The sequence below is a fragment of the Diorhabda sublineata genome, chromosome 2 (genome assembly GCF_026230105.1).
Source record: "Diorhabda sublineata isolate icDioSubl1.1 chromosome 2, icDioSubl1.1, whole genome shotgun sequence".
Lineage (NCBI taxonomy): Eukaryota > Metazoa > Arthropoda > Insecta > Coleoptera > Chrysomelidae > Diorhabda > Diorhabda sublineata.
In genome coordinates this window covers 25118674-25131720 of record NC_079475.1, presented here as the reverse complement: position 1 = coordinate 25131720, position 13047 = coordinate 25118674, and the positions used below count along the sequence as shown (strand labels likewise).

General features: G+C 30.6%; 1 protein-coding gene across 1 annotated transcript; it reads left to right on the top strand.

Annotated features, from left to right (window-relative positions):
- The first annotated feature begins 35 nt into the window (after window positions 1–35).
- On the top strand, window positions 36–12815 carry LOC130440698 (gem-associated protein 5). Its single transcript, XM_056773982.1, has 16 exons — window positions 36–211; window positions 276–457; window positions 735–864; window positions 1005–1236; window positions 3095–3376; window positions 4124–4751; window positions 5159–5356; window positions 5688–5933; window positions 6711–6882; window positions 7875–8055; window positions 8380–8771; window positions 8980–9154; window positions 9397–9690; window positions 9763–9910; window positions 10521–10781; window positions 11592–12815. Exons 2-16 carry the CDS (start codon window positions 282–284, stop codon window positions 12067–12069), a joined length of 3993 nt encoding a protein of 1330 aa, XP_056629960.1. The 5' UTR covers window positions 36–211; window positions 276–281; the 3' UTR covers window positions 12070–12815.
- Window positions 12816–13047: the final 232 nt, after the last annotated feature.

The following is a 13047-nucleotide window of genomic DNA, read 5'->3' as shown; positions in this document are numbered from 1 at the left end:
TCGGTACAAATCGATTATCATTCGTCTTGGATATCGATCATTTAAATGTTAACCTAAAAATATAAATTTATATTTGGCAGTTATCATTAGCCGACAAAAGGTTATACACTGTGTACTGAGTCGACTTGAGTTTAATTTGAAATTAGGAATAAATCTGTTTTATTTATTAGTTCATCATAAAAGTTTTCTCAATATATTTATTATATTACAGGTAGCTCTCTTTTATTCAACGAATTTCATAAAAAATACTTTTTTGTTTATTTTTTGTTCATTAGAAAAAAATGAACACTTTAATAGTTCCTCCTTCTCCAAATTGGTATGAAGCCAACATTTTAGCATGTGCTCCCGACAATACATTAATTTATGGAGCCAAAAATCATATTGTTATATTGGAAAATAGTGTTGATACAAATAAAGCGGCTGACATCAGAATTATTGCTCATGCCCACACTCAAAAGTAAGAACAACTTTTTAAACACATACTTGTCTCTGCTTCCATGAAAAATAATTCCATTCATTTTATTGTTAACATTTGTCCAACACAGTCTAAAATTTAACTAACCTGTGTTAAGTTACCTCCTTTATTTAAAATTTGTTTAAAATATAATAAGTCGTATTTTATGTTTTTTTTTTGTAAAATATAACTTGTTGAAATAGTTGTTGAGAGAAACATTGGTATAACTACAAAAATATTATAGGCATTGTTTTTCTAATTTCTCAACAATATTTTTTAGAGTGTTGGGAGTAAATTTAAACAAAAATTGGGGAGAGCCAAAAAAATGGGCAGTTTCAATATCTGATGATAAGACAGTAAAGATATGGGAAATACCAACTGGTAAAAAGCATTTGGATCATGATAAACATGTACGTAAATTATAATTAGATCTTTTATATAAACAGGTTAAAACATAAGTAATATGTGATCCAAATTTTACCAACAATCTTTGAGTTCTAGGATATTGATGCCTTTTTAAAGAGTAATTTGATTAAATATTGAATTTCAGCTCCCTGATAAAAAAGTGATAGCAGCTGCATTTGCTGGAGATGATAGAGTAGTTAGCGTATCAGAAGATGGAAATATTGTAGTTTGGAATGTTGCACTAAATGAAACAACTGAAATAAAAAATATTTTTGGAACAAAAGTTACTATAACTTGTATGTCCACTTGTCCACATGCAAATTGGCTCACTGCATTTGGTCTTAAAAGTGGTTTAGTAGTTGTTACAGATATAAGAAGTAAGTATTTCTATTTATAATTATCATTCAAATAACTACAGGTTATTTAACAACCAAATTTTCCGAGCTTTCTAATATATGAATTGTACGACTGCCGCTGTTCAAGCTGCTATTTCTGGTTATGTGGACATATTTCTCCATGCTCAATTTATCAGGGGAATCAAAGACAATTCGATTAGGGAGCTGTTTTTGCAGTCTGACTTGCAAACGTTTGATGATATTGTCGCTAAAGTACAGACATTGGAAGCTTCGAAATTAGATAGTTGGGAGATGTCAACCTCAAAGAATGGGCCAACTGAAGGAGCGCACAAGTACCACTCTAAATCGCGCCCCACATCAAGGTCGCGCATTCGAGAGGGCTCCCGCCACCGAGACTATCTAAGCAAAACCAGTCAAAATCACGCTTGCATCTCGCCAAATTAGGGATCGCCAACCTTTGCCTGGGGTGTGCTAGAGACAATCACGAATGTCGCATAAAAAAATCTAGCTGAAAATGTTAGGGATGTAGCCATAAAGGTCACATTGTTAAAGTTTGCATTAAAACACTTCTCAAAAATCAGAAACATGATTCCAATTTGCTGTCTACAAATTTCTTTAAGGATGATGACTTCAATGACCTGATATGCCTTAAAGACGATGCTCAAACATTTCTAGGCATAATCACATTATGCCCGTTTTATACCGATCCAACCTTACCTTTGGTTTTGTCTTGCGAGCCCTGTAGGGGCTGCTGATGTCTTATCACATGAAATAGACGGTAATTTAATTGCTTATGCATCAAGGGCACTTACCCCAGCATAGCAGAATTACCCTCAATTACTCAGAGAAGCTATTGCTGTCGTTTTTGCAGTTGGCCATTATTTCAACTACTTATTTGGCAGAAATTTCAAAATCGAAACTGACAACAAACCGTTGAGCAAAATCATCAGTTCTCAAGCTAAACTGCCTGATATGACTGCCGATAGACTTTTGAGGTATGCAACATATCTTTCTGCATTCAACCACAACGTATTATTCAAGAACAGATCCAGATTGTTTTTCCAAAGCTCCGGTTTATCAGGCGACAATTTCAGCTGACGCCGCTCTCAATCTTGACATTTCTTACAACAACCGAAAGCAGTGGAAACTTGACACCATTCTCAAGAAGTTTGGAAGATTTTACTACATCATTCAGATCGACGATCAACAAGAACGCCACATTGACAAGCTTCGGCGTTCAGAAATTCCAAAGAAGAAGATTTACTTTATCCCTCAACCAGAGGTAGATGATTTGCAAGCTACCTCGACTGCTCATTCTCCTCCAAACCTACATGACTTTCAACCTATTCATGATCCAGATTCTGACCGTACTCAACGGGGGAGACCTTCAAGTTCCGGCCCGAGTCAAACTCCCAACACCAGAGGTTCCAGTTGCAGGGGCCGCTCCAGAGCCTCCCACTACTAAGGTCAGGCGTTCCAACCGTCCTCGCAAAGCGCCCTCTTACTTGAAAGACTATATAACGTCTTAATAAGCATGGGTGACAGTCACTTTTTTAGTACTTCACTTTTTTCAAGTCATCTAACATTGTGTCAGATATAAAGAAACTACTGTCAAAAAAGTCAGTGTTCATCCAATTTCACTTTTGTGTTCGTCTACACCTTAATAGCAAGCCTGTGGAATCAGCTACCAAAACACGTCTTTCCCGAATACTAAAACATACAGAAGTTTAAGATCAATATCCACAGGCAACTCTACATGGCAGGCACCACTCGAACTACTCAAGTGCAATAGGGTTTACCGTATTGCACATGCTTTTTACATAAAAAAATATTGATCAAAGTGTTTTTGCTGGTCTAACATTTTAGTTTACTTTTTTAGAAAGTGGCAAACTTTTGTATAAAATGAGAGGCCATGATAAACCTGTCATTTCATTATCATGGTGTCCAGTGCCTATCAATATATTCCCAAAAAATCCTAACAATTATGTTGGCCAAAAGAAGAGAGTTGAAACCTCAAACAACACAAACGATATAAAAGAAGAAATCACGGTTGTCCAAAATAAAGAAACAGGAATGGATACTCATCCTTTACTGAAAGTTTATGATTCAAGTGATGAGGAATTTCTCAAAGAATGTGAAATTCTCAAGAATAAAATGTTAGGTAACTTTATTAATACTAATGTATTACTAGTGAAGATACATATTTATAATTGGCATTGATCAAGTAAAGATTTAATTTAATTTTGTATACTACTACCACTACATCAACACTCACAATTACATGGTCTGACGTGCGTTTCGATAACCAAGTTATCGTCTTCAGAGACTGAAGGTGAATTGGAATTGTGAATGTTGGTGTAGTGGTAGTGTAAACAGTGTGTTCAATATTAATATAGCCAACAGTTCCAAACATTCCAACATAGTTAATTTTCTATGTTTATTTACTTAGTAAAATTACAATTTATCACAACAAATATTGCAACTGTGAGAAATGTGCTTCTGTTTATATTGTGAGGAAAAATACTTTCAAAGAAAAACTTGAGTATATAAGTAAATTTTCTCAAAATTAACAAAAACTGGTGTGAACGTTTTGTACAAAAATTTAGTTATGTAATTACACTTTGTAATCTGTTCAAGCATGTAATTGCTTTAACTATATATTTTTATTATGTTTACCATATCTACTATTCAAATTGGTAAGATTATTTTAAAAAATGGTTAAACTGAGATCGAACATCACTGTAAGATACCTCTCAAATAAAGAGTAGCTATTATCGTCAATACATTTCTAGCAAAAAACTTGTTAAAACTTATCAAACCATCTCGAACGTTTCTTTTCAGTACTTTTGGTATGGTTTTTCCAATGCCAAAGTAATCTTCTAAATTTAAGATTTATTTATTATTGTAGGCACCCCAGAAAATGTTAGTTCTCCAAATGACACTGGTGATAATTCTGAAGAAAAATTGAATCAGTTAATAGACAAAAGTATATTAGAGAAAAATGGTAATGATCTTATTAATAATTTGGAAGAAATTATTGGAAATTTGAATGATTGTCACAACATTACTGATGATGAGAAGTTATATGTTTCAAATGATAGTATCTGCATAAGTAAGGAAAGGGAAATTGATCCTCGAAAACCAGAAGCAGAACAAAGCATTACTGAAACATTGAAAGAGACAGATGGACATATAAATTTGTCAGATGAAAATATACAAAATACTGAAGAAAAACAAAGTAGTATTGAAATTACACCACGGAAAACTGATGAAGCAGAAACGACAGATAAAATTGAATCAAATGAGTTAAAATCAACAGAAGATATTTACCAAAATGCACAAAAACATGAATTTGTGTCGAAACAACAAAATGGGAATGAAATAGAAAACATATCCCAAACAAATACTGAATATGTTACTGCAAAATCAAACCAAGAAGAAAGTAGCCCCCCTCAACAAGCACTTAAACTCAAATCTTCTGCAAAAGAAGAAGAACCTAGAAAAGAATTTTTGTTGGCTTCTTCAGCCAAAGAAAGGTAATTTTTTGTATTTTATTTTCTTTCTTTTCAGAAACACAAACATTGAATTTTTTTTGGCAAGATTGCAACAGTTTACATTTTTGGATTATATGCTATTTAAATCCCTTATTAATGCTTCTGCTGATGATGTTGTTTTTAACTGTAGTCCTATGTATTAGAATGTGAATTTGTTTTTAAACTCTCATAAGTATAGATTAATGTACAACTATCAGAAATGTGTTACATATCGATTAATTCAGATAGAAGAACAGCTATCAAAATACTGAGTTTATATGTTATCGACTCAAACCAAAGGCTGGGGCGTTTCAGAAGAAGAAGGATGAGCATTCTGGCAATAACTTTCTCTCAAACAAACATGATCATGTAAATAAACAAAGTTTTTAATACATTATTTTTGCTTTTAGTAATATTTATATTTGGAGAGCTGGTACTGATGGCAGAATGGAAACATTCATCTCACTTTCTGGCAAATTTTACAATCGTAAGAATAGGGTACTATTTGATAAGATATGGATAGCATTAAATTGGGTTACTCCTACAGTGTTATTGACTTCTTCAAAAGATTTTGAACTGTTGGCATGGAATTTGCCAAAACCTAAAGAGTAAGATCATTTTATAGAATTTTCAGATCTACCAAAAATTGATTTTTTTACACAAAATCTTTTCGCTTTAATTATTTTTACCCTATATATAAGTTCCAACACCACATAAGTAATTTCTTGGCAACGACATTTTGATACCATTTACTAGACAATAGGAAGATTCATTCTTTAAATCAGTCTCAAACAAACATCTTGTTTTGGTTTGGTAATACTGTCCTTCAATTTTGCACTCTTCTAGTTTTGACATATGTGGTGTTACAACTTGAGTGATGAAATAATTTTCCTCTCACTAAAGCATAATATCATGAATTTGTAATCTTTTTTTTTTTAGTCCTATGAGCAGCTACTCAATAATACACAATGAACATGCAGCTTTATTATTTTCAATATCTTCTTCAACTATTCTGTTGAATGAATATAACTGGAAGGATGGACCAAAAGTTAATAATGCGTGGTCTGTATCTCAAGATCGACTGTTGATCAATACAAGAATTACAGATAAAACAATTCTTTCCTATTACTCAACATTAGGTGGCCACATTGAATGTATGCAGTTATCTCCCTTAGATCCCAACAGGTAAATGAATATGTTTTTCAAATTTAATATTGGATATTTTACTAAGTATAAATGTTTGTGGATACATACAAATAATTAAGCCAACGATTTATTATTTGAAATTATGAAAATTTCATTGCAATACCTTATGATTTATGACCCTTCATTTTTTATATAAAATTTTTAATATCAGTTATGATGTTCTGCAATAACGCCCATTCAATACAATTGATGCAAAGGGCTGAATGACTGTAGTGTACTATAAAATCCATCTAATAATTAATACAGGCAATGTCCAAAGAAGTTATCCTCTACAAATATATTGTACTGTTCTTATTTATGTTTACAGTTTACTGTAAAGTAATTTATTTATAAATTAATGATTCCCAACACTTCCATGCTTAACTATTCACTAATATTTATGTACAGGGTGATCCAATAAGAATGGCTCCCAGCCATATCTCGAGAACCGTTTATAGTACAGCTTCGGGAAAAAAATTATTATTATAAACATACATGAGTTTAACAACTGATGTAAACAATCTGATTGATGTCTTCAATTAGTATCTATGTGTTAAATATATTACAATGTTTTAATGTTTCATTTGTTAATTGACTAGTCTCTCTCCAATAACCTTAGTAGTTGGGTGGTTAGGTTTATGCCGTTAGGAGTAAATAAACATTTGAATTTGAAAACTGAGAGTTATTTTTCATAAGTTCATTGGAGGTTCTTTGTTTAGAAAAAATATAATTCATCGTCCTATATAACACATTGGTTCTATATTATATATTTCTTAGGTTGGCCATCGGTTCTTCAGACAGTTCTGTCAGAGTTTGGGATCTAAGTCGTCCCCATACTACAAATATAAGAATGATAAACTTCTACCATAAAATTCAAAGTAAAGTATCAGCTATAGCATGGCATCCGACTAATGAATCAATATTGGCGTTTGCAACAGCCGAAGGAAGAGTAAGTTTATCATACAACTATTGATTCTGTTAACTTAAGGTATTACATTGCAATAACTTTATTTATCACCTTCAGGTAGTAAATTTGAATATATTGTCAATTCTGTTTTATTCAAGATTTTTTTTCCTTTTATCAAACATCATTATTCATTTTAAATATTGTTTTATTTCAAAATTTTTCCTATATAGATCTCACTCTAAATACATGGATTGCATTTACTGACAGCCCTCAATGACCTTTGTATTTACTATTGTTTTGAAAAACGTTTTTGAGAAACACATTTATCAAAAGTGCTTCCACAACTTGTATAATAATATTAAAGGAAAACTTGAATGCTTCGATTTTGTTGAAAAAGATGGAAAAATATTCACATATACACATAATGCTTATAAGGACTTTTCAGAACCTTACTAGCGTTCGGGTAGATCACCTGATTGCGGATCCTTAACCAGAATAAGATTCCGATCACAATTTTTGAATGACACGTCCAATTTTAAGTGGAAATTTGGAATTTAAAACATGATATACAAGAACTTTTGATTTTTATTATTTTTTTGTATATCAACTCTTCCATAATATTTATTTAGTTGTATAATGGATTCTATACGTTTCATAATTGATATTGAGCAGTGATCAACTATTCACACCCTCACACACCAAAGTTAAATATTAATAAGCTGCTTATGAGAATTAATAGTAGACAGCAATTTAAGGGTGATAAATAATTTTTAATGTTCAAAAACCATAGACAAATGATACAACCCATCAGTTGATCGCATTTACCCACCCGTCCACCAGGGTAGAAAGAATCATATCTTATGATTACGAACCGATTAACTCTATCAGTTTCCAACAGATATAATCGGGTTAAAACGAAAAGTTCTATAGTAAGTCTATCATAATAATATTACTATTAGTAAAAGTGTTACTTTGTTTGAATTGCTACAATTTAAACAGTAACATAACATAAAACATTTTTGTATTATTTGCAGGTAGGTTATGTGGATCCAAATTCAAAGTTAAAACCTTCAGTACTTCTTTCACAATACTTTAAATCCCAAATTTATAAACTCGAATGGGGCCCAATTAATGGGTATCAAGGAAAATTTGGTTTGTATGCAATAGGCGAAGGGTGTATTGTATACTTCAATCTTGAGAACAGAACAGGCCGAGGTAAGTATATAAGAAAACATTGATGACCAAATAAAATTATAATTTAAAACATAATTCTACAATTGGTTTTAGTCCAAATTTTCAAATAAAATAACTAATTGTAACTAAATGATTTCCATGAAATATTGAAGCTTTAATCAATTTATTGTTCCAAAAACAATCCTTAATTTCTAATTTAGTTGTAAATTTGAGTACGAATTAAAATATTCAATTACATTAATTAATAATTGTATCATTGTTAGGATTATAAAAAAATTGATTCTTACTTGACTTATCAAATGAGAAGTTAAACACCACTTATAAGTAAATTTGCACGATTTTCAGATCCAACTGTGATTCCTACACCTGAAAATACATTTATCTACTCATTCGGATGGAAACCTGACTATTCGCAATTATTTGTCGTCGCCAGGACTGGATTCATAATAGTATATTCCCCAAAATTAAAAATAATTTGTAAGCATTATTTCTCTTATCGCATATATGATATTATATGGCATCCAAACGCTTCTGACAACACATCTGATTATCATAATTGGTTGGCTACTATCGGAAATTCAAAAAATGTTTTTGTTTATAAGTTTGACATTGAATGTGGTAACAACGATAACAATATTATTAATATTTATCAGAGTGAATCAGATATCAATTCTGTCGTTTGGAGTCCCTATGTTCCTAGTCAGATGATGGTGAGCTGTGAAATGGGAATTGTACAGGTATGATTCAATTTACCGTTTTCACTTCATAATTTCTATACTATTTTAGAATTTGACATTTGTAATTCCATTTGCTTGGAAACTGAATTGAAGTGTCAAGAAAAATATATTTCTGGTTCATCTAAATTTAAACTCATACAAAATTTCTGAACTAAACCATAAAATATAATTGTTTTCGAAATTGGAATTCATTGTTGTTCTTTTTTAGATATGGGATGTTATAAAAGGCGAATATCTTGCTACATTTATCAACTGTAATAACTATGAACCTGTCACTGCTGCAATTTGGAGTCCAATCGACCCAGATTATGTCATTTCAGCTGGCAAGGATAATACATTAAAAATTTGGAAGATACCTGAACATCCACCACTGAATGAAAAAGGTTGGTAAACACTATTTTGTGTTTGAAAGCTGCATTTTTACCAAAAATTGCTAATTTTATAAAGAATAAGCAGGAATTGTGTGTAAAAATTATTTCTCTAGGTAAGAGAGATGCTTTATACATGTGTTGGATAAACTTATTTTGCTTAAGTACAACCAAAACAACAATTTTTTTAACATCAAAATTTGTGTTGAACAATTTTACAGAATATTTGTGACTATCATTGTTTTATTATTTCTTAGAAATAGCGGCAACACGAAAAATTGCAATAAAGGAGATTTCGACAAGTAGGACTAATGTGGCACTGAAAAAAGGGGAAAATGATACAATCGCTCAAAAAGAAAAGAAAACTAAAAGCCTTTTGCTTCCTAAATTTTATTATCTCAGGGATAATTCTGTATCCTCTGATCTCCGAAGGCTGCTTCAATGGAAAGAAGATCCAGAAAGTGTTGTACCAACGCCTAGTTATTGTACAAATGAAGTTTTAAACATATTTGGATCTGATGAAACAATGAGAGAAGTTATAGAAAAAAACGGTGAGTAATTTAATTTGAAACAGGAATTTTATATTGCAAGAACGACTATAATGAATAATGATTTGATTTCAGAAAATTGCCTGAAGCAAAAGGGGAAACATGTTTTAAGTTCAACATTATCTTTATTTAGAGGAGACATTACTGCTCAAGTGAAAGAAGCTATAGACGAGAAAAGAGTAGATCGTTGGATTATATCTTTAGCACCCATGGCATCAACAAAGTAAGTAGCAATTGTACAAGTTCTCAATAAACCTTAGGGTTTTAGTGTAATGTAACCTTTTATCTTCAACAATATTATAAAACCACAAGTTTTTTCTTTTTCTTCATTAAATTGTACAAAATTTCAGTTTTTAAAGCTTTATCCTTTATCCTTAAAGATAAAACTAAATTTGAGTTCTGCCAATTGTATGAAATGAAAAATTTATTAACTTTCAATACTTTCTAGTAGATTTGAAACATAAAGCGGGAAGTTTCACGTTGTTCTTAATAAGTAGCAACATGATAAAACACGTTTATCCTATCTATAAATATAAAAAATTGCTGGTAATCTGAAAATCACAAAAATAATTTATGTGGAATGTTCAATAATCACTTCTGATTCTATAAATAACATAAGTAGTTTTTGGAGGTTATGAAGTACAGCAAAATAATTAGATACATAATAGCTTATGTGAATGAGCTTACATAATAGCAATTGCTTTAAATCGTCTTTTTTTCCAGAAATACTAGAAATCTGACTTAGAAATTTTTTGGCTAACTCAATCCCTTGTTTGGTATATAATTTTTATATATGCGTAGAACTTTTTCAACTTTTTGTGTATTGTTTTTAGATTATGGCAGTCGGCATGTGAGACATATGCTGATCAGTTGTCAGAAGAACCTGGAGCCGATGTAGTCGAAACAGCTACTTATTATCTAGCCTGTCATAAAGTTCAGAAAGCAATTGACATTCTTTGTGAAGCTAATATGCATCGAGAGGCATATACTCTTGTAAAATGTCGAATGTTGGGAAAAGAAGTTGAACATGAGATTTTAGAGAGATGGGCAAAACAGGCTGAAACAGATGGCAACTTTGAACAAGCTGCTCAATGGTCAGTTATTTTCTTTAATAATTGATTTGGTTTCACAGAAAATTAAAGATAAACATTAGTAATAGTTAATTACACAGGGTAGCGGAACATTTTTTATTTATTAACTTGCAATTAATCAGAAAGTCGAATGTTATGCTGATATGAAAGATATATTATCAACTATCCGGAAATAAAAAGGTCTTTTCCATAGTTTGCTGCGTTAACCGAAATTTTAGTATTGGTTACCGGTTTTTCATTTCTTTAATTTTTGAGCTCTAATAATATTTTTACTGAAAAAATAAAAGAATTGCAATTGCAGTGTTCAGTATGAATATCTTCCAACAGTTTTGTAATCGGTATCAGGTTTCATTTAAAGCTTCAGTATTTATTTGAGAATTTTGTTTTTTTTACTTGTTAGATGAGTAATATTTTAAAACTGAATGTAACTTTTCCTTCGACTAGTTAATAAAAACATTTCCAAAATTTAACAAAACATAAAACTTCACAACATCTTTCTATCTAGTTTTTTAGGCTAGATGATTTAACATAGAGCATAGACCTTTTTGTTAATTAAATTAACATGCTTGTAAATAATGTAAATAAACAAAATATTCATATTGTTTTGTATATAGGCATACTTTGATTGCTTTAGAGAGATGGTTCCAATCCTTAAATCTTGAACTATTTTAAATTTGTAATAGTCAAAGAATGAGCTTTTAACACATTTTTGAAAAAAAAATTTCAATGTAAAAATGTGTTAAATATTAACTGTTTATATTTATATGATTATGTTTGCAGAAAGTTCATTTCTTAAACATAGGTTATTTTTAGCTTAATCTCAATGAGTAAATATGAAAATGCTGCTTCTTTACTCATAAGAAGATCAGATGTAAATATATTAGAATTTGCTGTTGATCTGACATCAAGAATAGATAACGAACAACTGCACAATGCAGCCGTTTCTAAATTAAAGCAAGTTAAAGAAATGTCGGTTAACGAAAAAAAGAGCAATGATACACATTTACCCACAATACAGGATGCGGTATTGAAACAAAATGTATCTAATGATGCAGTAAATAGTGAACAATTGGATGAATCTCAAAATTCGTCCAGTATCAATACAGAATCGGAGGAGATATACACAGCTACCTCAGTCAGTGACCACAACATAATTCCAGAAGATGATTTAATCACTACTCCAGAAAGTACGATGGAAATTAAAAAAAAATCTCTAGAACTTGACAAAATTGATCTTAATAACGACTCTACTAACCACATTGTAGAGGTACAAAAAGTTGAGACTGATTAGAATAATGATGAAGCATATTTTTTTGCTGAATTATATTTTATTTTTTACTGTGTTGACATTATGATATTAAGTTTTCATTTTTATAATAATAAAAGAATAAGTTGTTTTATTTGTTGATCTAATAAATATCTGAAAATTAATTTTTTAATTATTTTTTCACCTATCTGAATATTATACCTTTTTTCACTTTGTTAAAGCTGTAATATAAATAAATCAAAGTAAATTCCACTAATTCCCTACATATTTTAAACTCGTTACCTATAAATTTAAAAACCACTGACTGATTCTATTTATGGTTGACATATAGAATGATTAATAGATATTTAGAAATCTAATTTGTATAAATTGACAATTGCAGAAAATGACTGAAAAGTCAAATAGACGCAATATTTCGTTTATACATGGAACTTGTCTAGGCTAACCCGATATCAATACATCCTCGTAGAAGGAAATTATGAAATATAAGAAATGGTATCACTATAAATTTTAACTTAAGTATGCGTTGTAGAATATAGATAGAGAATGTTTTTGACTCGGGACTGAGATTTCATTAAATTCTTTGAACCGAGTGGGAGGTTGACAACAAATTAATATCTTCAAAAACTTCAAAAAAATGTTAAAATAAGTCAAAAGTGGCTACCATGCCACAATAGGTGGCTATTTCTTGTTTGTTTTTCTATGATCAATTCTTTTTTTTTATTTTCTATTTTCTTAAGTACCTGCTACATTCTTTTTTCTCACTTTTCTTTTAATGGTCAAATTTTCTGCTTCATATCTTATAATTGGTACTGTTATTGCATTATATATTTTCTTTTTTATACTTTACAAACTTTTAGATCACTGAAAATATACATATATATGTATATTTTCAGTGATCTAAAAGTGTTATGTTCCTTGTCGAAAAATATTTTAACATAAACGTAACAGGTCAAATGGCGGTTTGAAATGTATATCTTATCTACGTTTATTTGTTTGTGT